This window comes from Panicum hallii, chromosome 6, assembly GCF_002211085.1.
Source record: "Panicum hallii strain FIL2 chromosome 6, PHallii_v3.1, whole genome shotgun sequence".
NCBI lineage: Eukaryota > Viridiplantae > Streptophyta > Magnoliopsida > Poales > Poaceae > Panicum > Panicum hallii.
In genome coordinates, this window is record NC_038047.1 from 41,754,856 (window position 1) to 41,774,767 (window position 19,912).

Sequence of the window (19,912 nt, forward strand, 5' to 3'; positions counted from 1 at the left end):
GTCTGGCCGTGCTCGTCCGTTCGCGATCAGAGATCCGGCAGCCAGGGGCAGAGGCAGAGGCAGGGGCAGAGGGATGGGCAGAGTCCGAGGTGCCAGGGCCACCAGAGCCGTGACAGCAGCAGCAGCAGAGTCTGAGTCTGGTCAGTCAATTCAGCGGCAGAGTCAGAGACAGCTTCAGATACAGAGACAGCGCAGTCCGAGCAGTCTCAGGGGCAGGACACTCAGTCACCAGCTCTTCGACGTTCTGGCCGCACCCGGCAGACGTCCCCGCAGAGCAGCCCTCACCTGCGACCGAGCGTCGCACCGGACCTAGGACGCGAGGAGGCCACCAGCCGCAGGAGCCTCGCAGGTCCACCGCAGCAGCAGCAGCAGCTCGACGAGCCGAGGCCCTAGCGGCCGAGCGCGCAGTGTTCCGCATGGACACTGTCGTGCGTCTGGAGCCAGGTGTACTGCTCCAGAACTTGACCAAGGCCAATGCGGCGAAGGTCAAGAGGCTCAGGTGGAGTGTACAGGAGGAGGAGTGGTTTCCCGTGACACGAGACAGCCGGGTCGATCGCAGATTCTGGACACTTCTTCAGGCCAGTTTCTACGAGACCTACCAGAGGCGGGGCCACAGGATTTTCCCTCACAGGGTTCTCGACTGGGTCTCACTGAGGACAGCTGCAGGGGGAGCAGATGTCAGGGAGCACTTCGAGCACTTCAGAGGTCTGCCCAGGTTGCTCTCGATTGAGAGGAACAGATATATGAGGACTGGGTCAGAGTTTTCTACGCCACAGCTTGGATTGCCCCAGAGCGCAGAGCAGTTCACTTCATGTTTGGGGGGCAGGTATTTGGATTGTCCAGAGCGACACTTGCTGGGATACTTGGAGTTGACCTTGTTGACGTCTCTCTACACGAGATGGTCTACGGTGATGCAGATCCACCTCGCAGGGCCATGATTGGCGGGATTGCACCTTCTCACGAGGCGATCTCACAGTGCTTCCGCCAGCCCTTTCCAGCCTCCTACGCCAGAGTCCCCAGCTTGCTGACCCCAGAGGCCTACGCAGTTCACATGGCACTCCGGAGGACTTTGCTCCCGAGGAGTGGCTACCCAGAGGGGTTCACAGGTCTGCAGCAGCTACTGCTTCTTCACATCCTTACTCATGAGCCGTTCGACATTGTTGACTTCATTTTGGCTGAGATTGAGGATGTCATCACTGACGGGATGGGTGTCGTGCGTCAGTTTCCATATGCTCACTGGATCAGCTTCATTTGTTCTATGATTGTGCCAGCTGAGTCTCCCGTCAGTGCAGTTTACCGACAGGACGAGGTCCCATGGTTTCCAGTCTACCGTCCGACAGCACCCTCAGACAGGAGGAGAGGCAGACAGGCGGATCGTGCTGCTATGGCACAGTTGGCACCCGAGGTACAGGCCCGAGTGGCCCAGGAGGATGAGGCGTTACTTGCCGCCGAGGCACAGCTTCCAGGAGGAGAGGATGAGATTCACTGGTCCGATCTTGAGTCAGACTCCTCCGAGGACGAGGAGTACTTCCCTGCACCTGCTCCAGCGAGTCACGATCACGAGGCAGGGGGGTCCGGAGAGCCAGCTCCAGTGACAGCTGCTGCTACTACAGTTTCAGAGTCTCAGGTGTCTCAGCCGTCTGAGCTCACCGCACTTCTACAGCAGCTAGTCACACAGCAGAGAGAGGATCGCCGTGCTCAGGAGGAGGCCAGGAGAGCCCATGAGGCCCAGCTTGCACAGATCCAGAGGGAGGCCGCCCGAGAGCGAGCTGCTACAGAGAAGCGTTTCGTCGGCCTTATTGACAGAGTCTCTCAGAGGACGGACGCTCAGTTTCAGCAGATGCAGCAGGGCATGATGGCGATGTTCGGGATGATTTCACAGTTATATTCTCACACCGGACTCGCTCCTCAGCAGCCAGCACAGTCAGGTCTTCAGGGCGCCGGAGCTCCACCACTTGCAGTTACACCTGCTCCGGCCTCCACTGCTCCAGCTTCCTCCGCGACCCCAGAGATTATGTTCTCATTGTCAGCATTACTTGGGTCTGCGAGTCGTCCTCTCTTCTCTCCTCTGCCTGCGACCTCACTTTTCCAGGAGTCACCCACAGCGGTGCAGTCAGTTGGCCTCCCCGCAGTACCACAGCCATTACCTTCAGGGGGAGGCGGAGAGGTGTCCTTACTTCAGCAGTCGTCACAGCCGGCAGCATCAGCACTCACTACTTCAGATGTTGATACATCTTCTGCTGAGCCGGCTACTACTTCCACGGACCCTCTCCCAGGCAGTGCTAGCACCAGGGCCTCGACGACAGCCTCGACGACAGCTACACCTCCGGTCAGCTCAGCACCAGCAGGCCCTTCAGATCAGCAGCTACCGGCAGTCACTGAGGATCCACCGTCTGACGACGACGACGACGACGATGACCCGGATCGCTTCCTCGCCGTCCCTCGTCACCCGGATCAGTAGCTACCCTTTTTGGGCTTGGATGCCAAAGGGGGAGAGGGAGTGAGAGTCAGGGGGAGGGTAGCACTAGACAGAGCTCGATCAGGACTTTGTTGTCTCTTATTGTATTATATATTGTCTTATATCTGGTTTTAGTTCATGGATATGTACATTTGTCATCTGAGCATGCTGAGCTTTTGAGACATATCTATGGATTTCGTTTGAGCCTTTGATTTCTTTCGAGTTTGCCTGTGTTTATTCCTGCCATATCTTTCTCGCTCTCTCGTTATTTATGTCTGTGTTGTCATCAATCACCAAAAAGGGGGAGATTGTAAGCATCTAGGCCCTTAAGGTATGTTTCGGTGATTAATGACAACCATTATTGTGACTAATGAGTTTGTGCAGCTTTATAGATCATTATTGCTCATTTGGTTATATGTCAAAAGAGGCCCCTAATTCTCATTAATCAAAAAGGCGATCTCGGCATTCAACTCTATAATGTGTCAAGACTAAGGATCTTTCTAGTCCTAAGTGTCATAAGGTTGAGAAGGACACTTAGGTTAGTATAGGTTTTATAGTTTTATAGTGATCGAACTATTAAGAGGGGTTTAGGCTTAGTAACTTGAGCATGGACATGGTCATTTGAAAATGGATGCACACAATGGTCACTCAGGTTTCTAGAAGCTCAAATAAGTGGTTCTCAACTTATATCTCAAGAATATTTGGATTTCATTCAAGACTCAAGTCAGAAAAGGCAAAATCAGAAAAAATCCTTAACACCGGATTAACCGACGTCTAAAGTTTTCTATACGTCGGTTAAACGAGGTCAGCAGGACTGGACGAGTCAATACACCGGTTAAACCGACGTTATTTGAAATTTGACGTCGGTGCAGTTGTCCAGAGACTCGGTTTTCAGTTGATCAGTGGACAACTACACTCACCGGTTAAACCGACGCTATTTGAAATTGGACGTCGGTGCAGTTGTCCAGTGACTTGGTATTTCTGTTGATCAATGGATGATTACACTCACCGGTTAAACCGATGCGACGACGGTTAATCTGCCCAAGCTGTAACGGCTAGTTTTCAGAAGTGGCAGTTTAGATTCACCGGTTAAACCGACGATGACTATTGGAGCGACGTCGGATTAACCGGCGCTACGCAGTTTTTCTGGCAGCTTTTTCTCCAACGGCTCTATTCGTGTGAGCTGCCTATATATACCCCTCCAATGGGTCATTCTACTACTCTTGACACCAGGCAACATCCAAACACACATACTTTGGTCAAGAGCCACCTTGAGCTTCAACATTTCATACACTTGTTCATTCAATCATTCAAGAAGCAAGATTAAGGACTTGAGTAGAGAGAAGCTTGTGTGCATCCATTCTTTGTGATTGGTTCTTGCTCAAGTGAAGGCCTTAGCTTGTTACTCTTGGTGATTGGCATCACCTAGGCGATCTTGGTGATCGAGGTGATTCTCGCGGAGCTTGCCAAGGATTGTGGAAGCCCGGAGAAGAGACTTGTACGTGGCTTGTTCTCCACCACACCGGGATGGTAAACGGAGACTCTTAGTGAGCACCCTCGTCTTGGTGACTTGGGAGGTGACAATACTCTTTGTGAGTGTCACAACGTGGATTAGGGGTGTGTGCCAACACATCGATACCACGGGAAAAAAATCCGGTTGTCCCTTGTCCACTTTACTTTTTAAAGCATTATCGTTCATGCAATTCATTCATGTGCTTGATTTAGGAATCACTAGTTAGCTCTACCTTGCTAGGCTTTATCTCTTTTCATCTTAACTAGCTTGTGTAGGTTGATTAGTTATCCGGTTGGTGAATTGGAGCCTTTCTAGTTTTTGCATAGGTTAAGGTTGTTTTATCTTGTTTTAGAAATTGAAAAAGGCCCAATTCACCCCCCCTCTTGGTCCATCGATCCTTTCAATGGGCAGGGCCGTCGTCGGATCTACCCGCGTGCGCCGCTCGCCTACAACCTGCCCCGCCTGGCCACGAATCTTTTGGGCGGGAACGCAGCCACGATGTCGAGTTCGCGGCCTGGCCACCCCGTTGGGGCATTCCATGGAACGCCCTGGGCGCACGCCACACACACACCGCCCCACACGCACACAGATCCGCACGGGCCCGAGCCGCACCGGATCTGGCCGCCACACCAGATCCAAAGAGAGACCGACAAGTGGGACCCGCCTATCAAGGGGAGCGAGGGGTGCTGCCCCCTCGGCTCGCTCCATCAGAGAGGTGGGGGGGGATGAACCGTGGGCCGGCCTGCTGAGCCGAGCCGGCCTACCACGCAGGCCTGCTGAGCCGTAGGCCGAGCTGACCCGTTCGAGCCGAGCTAGACCGAGTTGGGCCTTGAGCCGGCCCAACTGCTTTCGGACCATGATCCCAAGCCGTGCCCCTTTTTCTTTTCTTTTACCCGGCCTGACCGGGGGCCCCACCCGTCAGCCTCGGGGTGAGGCTGACCAGTGGGTCCCTTTGACCCGCTGACCCCGTTGACCATTGACCGGTCAACGCTGACGTCAACGGGTAGTGACCCCCTCCTAACGTCATGCTGACTGGAGGGCGACGGCGTCTGGCCACCGCCAGCGGTGGCGCACATGAAGGAGAAGCGGAGGGGGAGGGTCTAGGGACGGGCGGGCGTCGGGACCTCAAGGCCCTTGCCTCGGGAGTTCGGGGACCAGGGTTGGGGGTCCGGGTCTTTGGGGTTACGGCGGCTGGGAGAAGGATTTGGGGATGAGAGGAGAAATTTGACCAAGTAATTCTAGTTGCTGCTCGTATATTCGGATGTTTGGACCCATATATTAGTTCCTAAATCGGATTTTGCGGGTTTGCGGGTTCGGATATCAATTTTTAATATTCTTTTGGATCTAATATTATACCCATGCATGTACCCACAGGTACCAATTTAGATCCGTATCCGTACCTATCGGATTTGCTAGCCGTGGGTATGCGAATATTTGTTACCCGTGGGTACGCGAATATTTCCTACCTTGCCATCTTTAGTCGCCGTCACCCTTTCCTTCCCCTCGCGCGAGGAATCGCCGTGGGCCGCTTCGTATCGCCCTCGGGGAGGCGGCGCCGTCGCGATGCGCCTTGACCGTTGCAAGCAACCCTGGCAAAGACGCTTCGGTAAGTTGGTAGCCAGTGGAGAGCACACTAGCTACTCGCCCAATTGCCGCTCGTTAATTGCATTTGGGTGCTTCGTCAATTGGTTATCGCCCGGCTCTTTGGCACAGTGCCGTGCGTGCTATGGAGCACTTACGAGACCTCCGAGGGTTCCTCTCAAGTAACTATCGTGGCCCTAAGATCACGATGCAAAGGCTCGCACCCGTCTTCTATCTCATCTTTTGTCATTTTGATGTGGGTCTGTTGTTTGAGCTTCTGCTTTTTCGAACGCAAACTTCTATAAAGCATCAGAAAATCTATCCGCCGGTTTATAAAATGTATAATGCCCGTAATGTCGTAGCCATCAAAACATGCTTTTGGGTTCTTATAGAAATATAACATTTGCTTTCTCGGAAGCTAATTTCAAAAGCAAAAGGCGAGAAAGTTATACCGGTGTTTGTTTCAGCTTGTGGCTTTTGACAGAAAAACTACAAGCCAGAACTGAAACAAAACCGAGCCCCCAGGAAACCGTGCTTGCCTCAGTTCGCCATCACACCTGGTGATCTAGTTTACCGGCATTAGAATAAACAACTATGAGAGTATGGCATGCAAATAGCTTGGTGGAAAAAATTCAGAGTGCTTTAATATTATTACTGCATGAGTCCTGTGGGGGCTCTGGCTTGTCAGAAATGACATGGTCTTCCATGATAAATATTGGTAAGGCATAAAAATGGTGCTCAAGATCATCTGGAGATGCATGCATGCCAATTTGGAAGCCGATGTACAAGGAGTCTCTGGAAGTTGGCGCTACCCAGTGGTGCAATTTTCTAGGGTCAAAACTCAAGGCGCCGCTGGAAATCGACATTCCTGAAGAAACTCAAGCTGGGGCTGCCGAAGCTGGAGATCGAGCTGGTAGTCCTTTTTGTATGGTCGCAGCTGTGCGTGCTTTACAAAACATGTTTCAGATACTTGGTGGTCTCGGGCTTTTACTGTCTGTAGCAGTGGGCTTTGTTCTGCTTGAGCTGGTGGCTCTAGTAGACAATCCCTCTTGCTTTCTGAACCCTGTAATGCTACAAACAGCTTATGCTTTGTTCTAATGAATGGGGCAGGGCGAGGCCGCCTCTTACTCTTAAAAAAAAACTGGTGATCTAGTTCTGGAGAAAGATGGAACACTCAAATGGTAGATAGCTTTGCATCTTTAGCCCAAAGTAATGTTACAAAAGGCACCGAAAACTACAGTAATACGTCTGAAGCTTATCGCGAGCATCAATGCTACTGTCGAGGCTAATTCCTACCCGGGCCCGTTAACCATTCGACATGGATCGATGGGAGAGCAATAGCCAATAAGACCGGTTCCAATACGACCAGAGCTAATGGGAGCTTTCATTTTTGTTCCTAGGCCACGTTTAGATTGCAAATTTGTATAACATTTGGAACTTTTTGCTACTGTAGCATTTTCGTTTGTATTTGACAAATTTTATCTAATCATGGTCTAACTAGGCTTAAAAGATTCGTCTCGTGATGTACAATTAAACTGTGCAATTAGTTATTTTTTTTACATACATTTACTGCTCCATGCATGTGTCCCAAAATTGATGTGATGGAGAGAGACCGTAAAAATTATAACATTTGGAAGCGATCTAAACGGAGCCCTAGCAATGCAGTACCTGGCCCTGCAACTTCAAGGCAGTGCTGCAGCAGATGCCAATGCCACCACACACAGTTCCGCACACATCATCATGCTATCATTTGATCGCCCCCACCACTTTCGAGCGAATCCGCCGCAGCTGAATGCGAGGGAGTCACGGCTGGACAGGGGAGGAAGTGCGCCGCGCTTTACAACTGCTTGGCACCACGCCTTCCCAGTTTCAGACTTCCTTTTTGTTTCTGTTTGAGATGAAGATGAGTTTCAGACTTCCGGTGCTACCATACCAAGTCAAAAAGGAGCTAAACTGCAAATGACTACCATTGATTACTAGTTTTTTTTTTGCTAAATTTCGTATCCCAAATTTACACGCTGCAAAAATCGACAGTTTCGATTCTAGAGATCCATTCGGGGTAGGTAGTGGAGCATCAGAGCAGTCTGTTCTTTTGGCCGGATAATGATCGATTTCTCTCAACCTTCTAACGATCATTTCAAGCACTGCCAGCAGTAAAAAATGACCAAAAAACAGCAAAAAGGGGCAGGGGAACAAACAAGGCGTGTGCTTAAAATTCAAAAAACCAATCACGGGGCGGAAAGGTCGCGCGCGCGCACACCCGCGAGGCCGCGGCTCTCGTTGCTGGCGTCTGGCGACGAGGCCGATTCGCCCGCGAGCTCCCCCGCGGCCCCCACCCGTACAGCGTGGTCACGAGCGTGTCGCTGCGGTGTGGGCCCGCGCTCGGTGCGCCGGCTCGCCGCGCGCTGACAGGTGGGGCCTTGAACGCGGCCGCGGCCTACGGAGGCCGTGCTGCTGCTTTATATGCTCCCTGCCAAAAACCACCAGGCGCATTCCTGAGCTCTGCACTCTGCTTCTCTCCCTCTTCCATCTCTCTCTCTCTCTCTTCTTCTCGATCCCACCCGTGCTCCGGGGGGAGGTTCTGGAAGCTCTCGGGAGATGGGGAGGGGTGGAGGATATGGAGGAGGAGGAGGAGGGGGAGGGGTGGCCGCGTCCCTCGCCGCGCTGCTGTGCTGCGGCTGCGTCACGCTGGCCCTCGCCGCCGCCGCCGCGCAGGGGCCCCGCCTCCCCTCCGCCTACAAGACCCTAAGCGGTAAGGCCCGGCCCTTCCCCTCCGCAACTCTCTGGAGTCTGGACGCGTGTCCGTTGTCTGCTCTGCTTCGCTTCGTGCTCCTCGTTCATACGGGAGGCGCGTGCTTCCGCGGGCTCGGTAGCCGACAGAGCCGGTTGGCGATGGGGAATTCACGGGTGCCTGTTCTAGAGTCCCATAGAGGCCACCTACCTTATTCTGACGATTAAAGGAAGTTTTCTCTCAACACTAGTTAGTGGTTATACCAAGTCGAGTCGAAGTGGAGTGTTACAGCTGCAGCCAGTCTGCAACAGCCTTTTTTTTTTTGTGGTGGTTTGGGGGTGGGGGGGGGGGTTCAAATTTGTTTCCTTCATTCATGCTTGCAAAATCAATTGGATGGTGATTTGAGCTCGAGCAGATATTTTCTAATGGCAAAGTTGGAACAAATAATCACGAGCATTCGCCGTTGTGCAGGTGACGCTCCACGAGTTGTGGCCAAAGGCGGCTTTTCAGGAGTGTTTCCCGACTCAAGCTCAGCCGCCTACCTTTTTGCATTGATGGAAAGCGCACCCGATACGACTCTGTGGTGTGATGTCCAGCTGACGAAGGACGGCGTTGGAGTCTGCCTTCGGGACATCAACATGCAGAACGGCACCAGCGTCGCCCAACAATACCCCGCGAGAAAGCGGACCTATGTCATCGATGGTGTGCGGAAAACGGGATGGTTTGCTTTGGACTTCACCATGGCTGAGCTTCAGCCTGTCATTTGTGAGTATAACAGTACCACTGCCAACATGCATTTCACTACAGAGCAATTAGTTGGATAATTGCATAAGCTCTGTACATCTTCGATGTGTCGACAAACTAATAATAAAGTTTGTAGTAGTATTTTTCCATCACAAAGAAAAAAGACTAATATGTGCAAACATGCCCCTGAACGCACCACCAAGGTCAGGAATCTCGAAACATGGTAACGTATTATGGTTCTTCTTTCCGTTTAGTTTTATTTTATTATTTTTAACTAGTTTCACATTGCGGGCTTCTTTTTTCTCTTAAATTGTGTAAACTCAAGCATTTGTGCTTTCCGTGGCTTATAAATATTTCTGAGAGCATCATGAGCTAATGATGCAAGCTATACTTCTTTGTTCTGGACTGATTATCTAATATTTTGAGCAGTAACACAAGCAATCTATTCTCGCCCCGGCTATTTCGATTTTGTCGCGTATCGTATCCTCTCTGTCGCTGACTTGCAGTCCTTGCCGTCCATCGTCAAGCAGCCTTCTGTTTGGTTGAATGTTCAGGTTGAATTATTGTTTCTAAAACTTAACCAGAATTTATTGTTGCTAGTGCTACCTTCAAAAGCTAATTTCTTGTTTCATGTTTGTAGCATGACATTTTCTACAAAGAACATGGTTTGAACATGAGAAACTACATAGTTTCCATCCAAAAGAATGTATCTGTGGATTATATCTCGTCACCTGAACTGGGCTTCCTCCAAAATATATCTGGAAGAGTTCGTCGCAAAACAAAGCTTGTGTTTAGCTTTCTTGATAAAGCCCTCACAGATAATTCTATACACCAAACATATGGTTCACTTTTGAGCAACCTAACGTTTGTTAAGTCTATTGCATCTGGCATAATGGTCCCTAAGATCTACATTTGGCCAGTGACAAAGGATAACTATCTACAGCCACCCACATCAATTGTAGCAGAAGCCCACAGTGCAGGGCTGGAAATATATGCCTCTGATTTTGCAAATGATAGAGTTATCCCCTATAACTACAGTTATGATCCATTGGCAGAATACCTAAACTTTATCAGCGATGGGGGCTTCTCTGTTGATGGTGTATTGTCAGAACACCCAATTACTGCATCAGAGGCTATTGGTAAGCTACCAAGTACATGTCAAAGAGTTAACTAAAATATTGTTATTGATTTTTTTACCTTTTGTCATTATATTAGCATGTGAACTACTCCCTCTGCTCTTCTACATACAATATATTGGACTTGCACTTTTATCGAGTAAGAGGCATAACATTACAATCCTCCTATGGAACTTATGACTTGTAACACCTCAAGTTTACCGTAATTTTTTTGTCCCCTAACCCCTCATTTAGTTTTGTGTCCAAAGTGTCCAATGATCAAATAGATTGGAATTGTAGATTCAAAATAACCTTACTGCATTTTAAGATATGGTTGCGCCCATCATGGAAACTTATGATATCTATGAAGAAATAAGCAACTTGCAATTTTTAATGCCTTTGAATCTCCTCATCTGCAGGTTGCTTTGCTAATCTGAATTCAAGTAAGACTGATCATGGTATGTCTCATCAGGGTGTAAGACCTACCTTAGTAGTTGTGCCATGATGGTTGAATTTCTTAGTAGTTGTGCCATGATGGTTGAATTTCTTCTATTTCAGCTCAGTTTAATTATTTTAGTGCTTCTATACAGGAGAACCCTTAATTATCTCGCATAATGGTGCTAGTGGAGACTATCCGGACTGTACGGACCTGGCCTACCATAGTGCAATAAATGATGGCGCAGATGTCATTGATTGTCCTGTTCAAGTGACAAGTGATGGAACTCTTATGTGCATGAGTTCCATTAACCTGCTTGATACCACGAATGTGCAGAGAACACCTTTCAGCTCTCGTGCTTCTGTTGTTTCAGAAATTCAGGCTACACCAGGAGTCTTCACATTCAACCTCACTTGGGATGACATTAATAGTAGTATACAACGTGAGTTTCTGTTGTAGTATTATTGAGAAAATTCGTTGATGTTTTTTTCCACCAAAAGTTAAATGATAAATAACATTATAGTACAAGAATGGCTTATAAAAAGCACAAACTCATCATTAGCCTTTTAACTTGTCCTTTTCCTACAGCCACAATATCTTCCCCATTGAGTAAGTATAATATAGTAAGGAACCCAAGATACACAAATCAAGGGAAGTTTCTGAAGTTGTCTGACTTTCTAGCAATGGGAATGGATAAGGATTTGTCCGGTGTCATGATCATTATTGAGGTGATACTTTCGCTCAAAATTTCACTTATTTTGATATGATTCCAGAGTTAAAACTTTGTAGCTTATACCTGAGTTTTATATCTCTATTATGACTATGACGGGCAAAAGTTCACCAGATAGTAACCTTTCAATATCTTGAAGAATAATCAACATAATCTATATCAAGGAAGAGCTCATGATCTATTTTCATTTTTTATATTTATAAATGGTATAATTTGTGCAACTGTTGTCACCTTGATGAGTTATGTTTCTTGTATAGACACACCAAGTTTGTACTTGTATAGACCTCTGGGTCTGGGCTTAGATAATGGAAAGATTGTATTTTTCCCTCGTGCCTTACCGCATATTCTATGCATCTTTGCAGATGACAAATATCTAGAAACTTATCTTAATAAATCTTTATTCATTTATCAGTCTATCTTTGTACTGCAGAATGCTGCATTTCTGGCAAAGTCATTAGGAATTGACATCATTGATTCTGTAAACGCTGCTTTAAGTGCTGCTGGATACAATAATCAGACTGCCAAGGGAGTTCTGATTCAGTCAAAAGATAGTGCTGTTCTTGTCAAATTGAAGCAACAGAAAACAAAATGCAAGCTTGTTTACACTCTCCCCTCAGGCATTGGGGATGTTTCTACCTCCTCACTAGAAGCTGTGAAGAAGTTTGCTGATGCTGTAGTTGTTGATAAGGATAATTCTGTTTTTACCTCAAGTCTTGCTTTTATCATCAGACAGAACAATCTTATGAAAGATCTACAGTCAGCAGGGCTAGCTGTGTATGCTCAGGTGTTCCGGAATGAGTTTCTGTCACAACCGTATGATTTCTTTGCAGATGCGACTGTGGAGATCAATTACTATTTTCAATCATTTAATCTGTCAGGCATCATAACTGATTTCCCGAAGACGGTTACAAGATACAAAAGTAAGTCTCATTTGCCGTCTACATATAGTGGGTCATCATTTTTCTGCTTGCATCAGCATGGTACAATGAAAAATAGCATGGGAACATGGCTAGTAGTGTTTAGGTCATTTTTTAAGTCTTCACAATGGTAGTGCTAGTTTCCAACCATTTTCCAGCTCCACAGAACCTTGAGCTAGTGCGATATTAAAATTTTCAATTTTGAATTCTGATCCTTTGCCCTGCTTTTGCCATAGATTAGGGAGGTGGATATTTGCATCCTTTTGTAGGGTTATTGTGATGGTATTTACTTAGTAGCTGCAGTATTTATGTTCCTGTTTCTGACACTTGCATACTCTTGTATTGGCAGAAAACACTTGTACAGGTTTGGGAAATGACATGCCCAACTACATGCAGACTATTCCGGTTGGCTCCCTTGACCAGTTACTCCAAAACTCTAAAGGCCAGCCGCCATCTATGCCGCCAATGCCGACACTGAATGCCTCAAACGTGGAGGAGACACCGCTTCCTCCTGTTGCACCAAGAAATGAGCCTGGTGGTTCCCCAAGGGGTGCTGAAACTCCTGGTGCGCCTCCTTCTGATACTCACAAGGCTACTGCAAGTACTGGTATTCTGTTTGTGATGGCTTTCGCAGCTCTGCTGATCTGAACAGACACTTGAGGCTGTATAGTAGGCGATATAAGTTCATGCAATCTCCATTTGGTTCGGGCAAGCTTAGACCGATGATCTGGTGCTCCCAGTCATTTGTTTGATCGTTTCTGCCTGTATAAATTCACCGGTAGAAAGGTTACACTATTTAGCGAGCATGGGGTGTTGATACATTGCTAATGGAAGCCACAATTCCTGGTGTTTGCACATCATTGCTCTGTATAGATCCTCATTCTGACCTGAAGAATATGTTACATGTTCTGCGAATTGGCAATCCTCACTGTCACGTGAAAGAATGAAGCTCAGATGAAATAGCAATTTTTTCTCTGATGTAAGTTATAAGGTGAACTTTTCTTAGGAGTGAGACTTCCATGTCTCCTACAGTGAAGAAAAGCCTAAGAACATATCGCTACTATGATCTCAGTCACAGTATCAAAAATTCTATGCACAACGCCACATTGAGCCAGAAATCAACAGAAGCTACGATGCCCCAAAGCCGCTGCTCACGTGTTCCTGGACGATCATATGCAGCCGCCTTTGCATCATGCTTAACGAAGTGTAAGCTGGGAGGTTGAGGTGGTAGAAGCAGGTTTGTGAAGTGGGGAGGTGGTCGCGGGAGCTGGAGGCCCTGTATATGAACAGCCTGCAACCCAGCCCCGAGAAACCATCTGACGGCAAACACTTCACTGAGGTCCAGAAGAAGAGTAGCCTTCCCTGCTGTTCAACCGTCATGTTTTCCACGGCCTGTCATGTAAAAGATTTTTTGAAATTGTTTTCGTGGAAAAAATATATCACTGCATGTTGCTGTCTCCTATCTCCAATAAGGCAACATTGGACAAATATGTTCCATTTTCATCATAAAACACTGTCCTGGAAGAGGTAAAACCTTCTAGTTAACTTAACTAAAACATGAGTTAAAGAGTTGGGCTTACCTTCCAGAACCATTTGATTTGGCGACATTTTTCTTTGTATCCACGGTAGTCAGTCTGAGCTCTCCACTCGTTCACATCTATAGTGCCCTTGCTACCGCCCAACATCCGATCAAAATCTTCAACATCCAAACTCGCAAAGAACTCTGTCCAGGGTTTCCATTTGTTGAACATAATACGAAATCCTGCAGCGAAATAAGCTAGCTGACGTCTGGTGCAGTTCACGAACCTATCTTGAATAAGTAGATCGATGTACTGGCATCTATTCTCACTAGTAACAGCAATATCCTTCCCTCCAGGGAAGAGCTCGGTGACCGTCCTAGACCCTAACACCTCATCTTCTCGAGCAAATGTTAATTCCAATATGTTTGAATCCACAAGACTAGGATCCATTTCTAGGATCTTTTTGCAGCTTGCATGCAGGGATGGATCTGCTTCTGCAATATCATCCAGTGTAATAGGTCTCCCAGCTAGTTGCAAGAATAATGTCTGGTCAAAGAAAACTCCAGCATGTATTTTGTGCCTCAGGGCTAATGCAATCATCCGCCCAGCAAATTCGAAGTACTCCAGATGCAGTGGATCCACAACAGATGCTGAAATACAGATGGAAATGCAAAAGGTCAGAAAGGTATAAAAGGGACAGTAGTGTACCATTATTGAGATTTGGGAACTTCAAATGGTGTATGCCCTGCCCCCACAAAGGCAGGCATAAGGTAATTTATTGTTTTTTGTGGTATGAATGCGACACAGAGGAAAAAGAAATAAAGTTATCTTGGATTAAGAAAACAAAACAGAGATAAATACTCAGCAAAAGAAGTAGTTAAAATCACCAAATAGAAGGACATCGAATCTTGCCCTAAACAAGAAACCAGCTTTAAACAAAGGTTTGGTTCAAAATGAGATGGATGCTATCTTTTTGAAGAAATGCGCCAAGTTTCCTAAAAATCAGGAACACGAGATTGAAGATTGCTAGCATTGAAGTATATTGTTCACAAGTTTCACTGTAAAAGGTTTGCTTCCTGCATTCCGGATGGGCCAAATTACAAAAATCATCTTAACGTGTTCCAGCTTCATAATTGAGCCACTTGATGAATGGTTGCAGTATTGATGAATTTCTACTGACACAAGCAAACTAAGTTCTTATGATTTCCCAATTCACCTGACCGAAAGGATATGCTTATGTTTCAGTACAATTTATCTGATCAATTTCACTAACCTTAACAGAACTAAAAAAAGGACACATTTCTCAACTACCTATCATGTGGTATCTCTGTAATGAAGAAATTATCACACCAATATACTAGAAGAATAGTCAGGGTTGTACAGTGAAACTGATGCGATTTAATCAGGTGGCCACCAGAAGCAAACTCACTTGGATTGATGAAGAACCTTCTCCTATCTTGTGGACAAGCTGAGAAGAGAACAAGTCGCGGGTTGAACAGCGCCTGGCACACCAAGCAGAACCACTCCCTCAGCACGCCGGGGCCGGTGGCTTGCTCGTGCTTGAACGCCACAGACAGGACAGCGCGTAGCTCCTGAGGTGTCGCATGAGCAATGTACCCGAATGAGTCCGGCAGCAGCCGCCCCCGATCGATCAGCATCTCGTGCGGGGGCGGCGCGTCGGCGCCTCTGACGATTTCCGGCAGCATTGCCATGGCCAGGTGCCTCCGTGCCTCGAACTCGAGGAGGTCTCTGTGCCTGGTGATCCAGCGGATGCTCTCGCTGAGCTCGCTCCCGGCGGTCAGCACAAGCGCGGTGACCGCCCTCGGGTGCGCCGCCAGCGTGGTTCGCATCGCATGGTGGGCATCCGACCACGCGTCCAGCTCGGCCAGGACGGCCCAAACGCTGTGCAGCGAGGCCGTCCACTTGGTCAGCGCGCTCGACGACGAGGTATGCTTGCGCCCCGCCGCCGCCGGCGGCGGCGGCGGCGGCAAATTCATCTCGAACCTGGTCATGCAGTCTTCGACGCTCTTCAGCAGGGCTTCCAGCGTTTGGGACAGCGCCTTTCTCCAAGGGCGAAGCGGCGTGTCGGCGTCCAGCTCAAGCACCTGCTGGCGCAGCACGGACCAGAAGGTCTTGAACTCGACCAAGTTCCCAAATGCCGCCGCGGGGTGGCCGCGGCTCCTGTACGCCCCGGCGATCTCTACGATAACAGCGACCGCCGTCTCCCTAGCAAGCCGGATCAACTGCTCGGCGACGCGCCGTCGCGGCACGTCACCCCAGAGCCCCGGCGTCCATTCGGGGTCCGAGAGCACCGTCGCGACCATGTCTCGCAAGGCAGCGTAGAGCGGGTCGCCCTTGCGCGCGCCGGTGGCGAAGGACTCGCAGAACTCCAAGAGCACCGGCGCCGTCAACGCCTTGACGATGCTCTTCCCCGCCGGGGGGTCGGGGGACAGGAAGCACCGGATAGCGCGCTCGGCATCGGTGCGGCGCCGCTTGTCGTCGGACTGATAGAGCTGGACCAGCACGCCGGGGACGCCCCTGCGGAGGAAGATGCCCAAGTGCTCGGCGACGGGGCCCAGGGCGCTGTTTGACTTCCTCTGGTGGGCGGCGCGGGCCGAATCCAGGAACCTCCTGACTTGCAACTCCAGGGACGCGGCCGCGTACGGCTGGCCAACCGTCGCGGCGGCGAGCCTGGCCGCGGCGGCGATCTCGGACGCGAGCCTCCACGCGTCGCCGTGCGGGGTGGGGACGAGCCGGTACGACACGTGGAGTGTGGCGTCCCACGGGAGGCCGAGCTCGCCGACCGTCGCCCCGCGCGGGAGCTCCCGGCCGGCGTGGACCGCGCGCAGGCGCTGCTCGGCCCCGCTGGCGGCGACGCCGTTCCCGAGGCGGTCGAGGACCGATCCCACGGTGTCCTCCCGCCGCGCCCGGATCACGGTGGTCCGGGAGTCGACGTTGCGGAGCAGGAGCTGGACGGCGCCGGTCTCCGGCGCGGCGGCGGCGCCCGGCGGAGCCATGCGATTGCGTGGTCAGTTGGGAGTTGGGACTTGGGGGGGTTTTGGTGGGCAGGAGGGGAAAGTCCGATCGATGTGCGGGGGACCAAATTGGGGGGCAATCTTTTATTTTTCCGCCCGAAAAAAAGACCAACCGGAGGCCAATTTCCGCGTGATTCTCCAAGCGACCAGTGACTGAGGATAGCTTCGCTCTTGGTACAAGTGACGCAATCACAAAGCTGGATGGGTTGACATTTTTTTGTTTCCAATGAAAAAACAATCAGTTAAATTTGCTGAAAAAATCTCAATCGAAAAACTCTGTTTGCTGTCAAATTAGCCTTGGAAACACAAAGAATGTGTCGTCAGATCTTTTATTTTTCAAAAGTCTAAAGAACTGTCACACCCGATTTATAAAGAACATAAATCGAGCCATCGTATATGCGCCAGGAAAGTCACGCATATATACAACAGAATCATCAAGATATCACAACACATATCACGAATAACAATAACATAAATCGTAAATAAATTATTTATTACAACCGAATCAAGAATCGGTTCAAGAGTTGCGGAAGCGTAAAATGAAGTACATAAAGAGTAGGGCGCCACAGGGACGTCGACTGGGAGACAAACGCCTAGAAGTAGTCGAAGCCGCTGACGTAGTCCTCCACGTTGCCGAGCACTGAGCGGCAGTCAAAGGTATCCCAAAGAGAATAGAAGAGAGGTAGAGGCAAGTGTGAGTACACAACTTGTACTCAGCAAATATAACACAAACTATGAGGCTCTAAGGTTGGCTGACTCAACTGCATTAGCTTTTAGTCTTGGCAATTTTTATTAAAGCTATTTACTACAAGTAGATGAATTACCCTGACCCAAGTTACATAATAATTAATCAGAATTAACCATGAGACTACTGAAAACCAAGCCAAACCACCAAAAGGGTAAACCACACTAATCAGATGGAGGATCCGGGCCGCTCATGACCGTGAGCACGGCTAGTATACCAGTTTTACGCTTTCGAGAGGTTGCACATCTTTACCCACAAGTCGTGAGCTACGCTAGTTGTTCATCACACTTCCTTAGGTGAGATGGCTAGCAAGCACACTACGAGACCGTTACAAAGGATCACGTTGGTAAGGTGTAACCGCTAAGGTTTCTGGATCAGCAACGATGGGGCCCACCTCCGGGGGTACAAGCACACAGCACAGACCAAGCCGGAGGAGCAGGGACCATTGAAGCCTACCACCCCTCTTGCCCACGCAGGTAAGTTACTCCCGAACCAACACGACCTAATTAGTAAGTCAAAACCGTCCCATTCCAGTCTTGTGGTTGCGCGGTTGTCCTAGATTGTCGCTCTATGAACCGGTCCTTATGGATGGAGAGTGGCCAACCAAGCACTAAGCACCGTGCTGGCCCTCTAAACCATGTTTCTAACAAAAATATCTTTTAAGAAGACGTGAGCCACTCAAGCACACAGCACAGAGGGCCACTCTCAGAATTAAGTTGCATAAGACCATTAGCCAGATTAATTAAAAAGGACCAACATGTGTAAGAGCGCAGCACCTAGCACAACTAACCAAAATACAACCCAAGGTATAAATGTGAAGGATAAGGTGGCTACGAAGTCCTTATAGGCATACAGAATTAAAATGCAGTATGAAATTGTATTAAAAAGTGATAGGAGGTTCATGTTATACTTGCCTTCCTCGAACTCTCCTGGCTGCTGCTCAAACTGCTCAGAAGATGGCGGCTCCTGGTACTGCTCCGGAGGCTCGACGTCTACTCACGATCGTAATCATCAAGCATGGTTCACACATGCACACACATGCAAACAAGGACAAAAGATAAGAAACAGTACAATATTACATCAAAACAGTACACAAAACTATGATAAAACTGTTCTACATGTTACAACGATCGCGTGAGCGCGAAAATCACGTAAAACGGAGTTAAGACGCGAAATCTAGGGCTAAAACAAGGTCCAGGGACCTTTCTGCAAGAAAACAGGAAGTTCTAAGGGGTTCCACGCAAAAACCAGGGGCCTAAACGTAATTAAACTATAGACACAGGGGCTAACCTGCTAAAACTCAAGCTAGGACGTCGGGCACTAATTCCAGGAAGCTCAGGGGCAAAAATGATAAAAACAGGACTTATCCGCAAATAGTTTTGAACTAAGGGTGTACTGCGGGTTGATTTCTCAAAAGGGCAGGGGTTCTTTAGCAAGAAAACTAGGCTGAAGCGGTATCTTTTATTCTGGATCGTCAGATCTAATCCCAACGGCCCGGATTAGATCTCACCCGCGAAGGGGTACGCGCGCACCATGGCCGTCGGATCTGGATCTAACGGTTCGGGTCTCTACTTTACTGCTTCGAATCTGGATCATCCATCTGGGATCGGACGGCTCTGGCTCACTCCTATCCCGAACCGGTACGCGCGATTTGGATCCCTTGGATCTTGATCTCACGGCTCAGATCAAAGCGTGCGCGATCTAATCTCCGTCGTTGGTTGCAGATCGGGTGGCTGGGGTTCAAAAGGGCGCGGGCTGGCGGCGTTGTGACTCCGGCGACGGATTCCGCGGCGGCGCGGCTCGGGGCTCGCCAGAGCTCGACGTTCCTGTCGCTCCGGTGATCCAACCTTCACGACTTCAAGCCAGGAAGCATCACCACGGCTTAGGGGATCGACCTAGGGCTACAACTGGGCCTAGAGGGGCTCGGGCTTCGCGATCCACGGCTCGGGGCGGAGGACATCGCCGGCGAGCGGCGTTCCAGGGGCTAGGGCGGGTCCTAGGCTACGACAGCTAGCGCATAAGCTTCGGGGAGGGAGTGTGATGCTCACCAGGGGCTTGTGGTGGCCGGAGCTGCCGTGCAGGGTACACGTCGACGATGGCCGGGCGGAGGAAGGATGGCGGCGCTCACGGACAGGCTGCAGCAGAGGGGCTCGGGGTCCCTTGGTCGCGTGGATCGGTCTGGGAAGTCCCTGCGGAGGTAACCAGGGGGTTAAGGCAGCCTGAGACCGACCGGTGATGAGGAAATTGAGGCTGCGGCACAGCTCACCGGCGGTGGCTCCTTCGCAAATTCCTGATGATGCAGAGGCTCGGGGCACAATTGCTGGGCTCGGGAAGCCTCCAGGTGGCGAGGTGAAGCGAGCACAGGGGTCTTCGTGGTCTGTGGCACG

General features: G+C 49.5%; 2 protein-coding genes across 4 annotated transcripts; one reads left to right on the top strand and one right to left on the bottom strand.

The window, feature by feature from the left end:
- The first annotated feature begins 8,033 nt into the window (after positions 1-8,033).
- Positions 8,034-13,660, top strand: LOC112896511 (glycerophosphodiester phosphodiesterase GDPDL1-like). Of its 2 annotated transcripts, none has more exons than XM_025964506.1 (9): positions 8,034-8,304; positions 8,755-9,048; positions 9,457-9,581; positions 9,668-10,166; positions 10,562-10,600; positions 10,733-11,020; positions 11,167-11,306; positions 11,739-12,232; positions 12,575-13,660. In XM_025964506.1, exons 1-9 carry the CDS (start codon positions 8,151-8,153, stop codon positions 12,600-12,602), a joined length of 2,061 nt encoding a protein of 686 aa, XP_025820291.1. In that variant the 5' UTR covers positions 8,034-8,150; the 3' UTR covers positions 12,603-13,660. The 2 variants fall into 2 exon arrangements, with proteins under 2 accessions (XP_025820291.1, XP_025820290.1); XM_025964505.1 differs by having other exon boundaries at positions 8,040-8,304; positions 11,739-12,228.
- On the bottom strand, positions 13,176-16,833 carry LOC112896510 (E3 ubiquitin-protein ligase UPL5-like). Of its 2 annotated transcripts, XM_025964504.1 has the most exons (4): positions 15,175-16,833; positions 14,075-14,395; positions 13,806-13,987; positions 13,176-13,617 (listed from the first exon to the last, which is right to left on the bottom strand). In XM_025964504.1, exons 1-4 carry the CDS (start codon positions 16,760-16,762, stop codon positions 13,354-13,356), a joined length of 2,355 nt encoding a protein of 784 aa, XP_025820289.1. In that variant the 5' UTR covers positions 16,763-16,833; the 3' UTR covers positions 13,176-13,353. The 2 variants fall into 2 exon arrangements, with proteins under 2 accessions (XP_025820289.1, XP_025820288.1); XM_025964503.1 differs by having other exon boundaries at positions 13,806-14,395.
- Between the last annotated feature and the right edge of the window lie 3,079 nt (positions 16,834-19,912).

Excerpts from the sequence above, each read along its gene's own strand:
- LOC112896511 (XM_025964505.1), top strand. The coding sequence starts at position 8,151 with ATGGGGAGGGGTGGAGGATATGGAGGAGGAGGAGGAGGGGGAGGGGTG. Across the intron at positions 9,582-9,667 it reads CTGTTTGGTTGAATGTTCAG|CATGACATTTTCTACAAAGA; the intron begins GTTGAATTATTG and ends TCATGTTTGTAG. Across the intron at positions 10,167-10,561 it reads TACTGCATCAGAGGCTATTG|GTTGCTTTGCTAATCTGAAT; the intron begins GTAAGCTACCAA and ends CCTCATCTGCAG.
- LOC112896510 (XM_025964503.1), bottom strand. The coding sequence starts at position 16,762 with ATGGCTCCGCCGGGCGCCGCCGCCGCGCCGGAGACCGGCGCCGTCCAG. Across the intron at positions 14,396-15,174 it reads AAGGTTCTTCATCAATCCAA|CATCTGTTGTGGATCCACTG; the intron begins GTGAGTTTGCTT and ends TCTGTATTTCAG. Across the intron at positions 13,618-13,805 it reads AAATCAAATGGTTCTGGAAG|GCCGTGGAAAACATGACGGT; the intron begins GTAAGCCCAACT and ends TTTACATGACAG.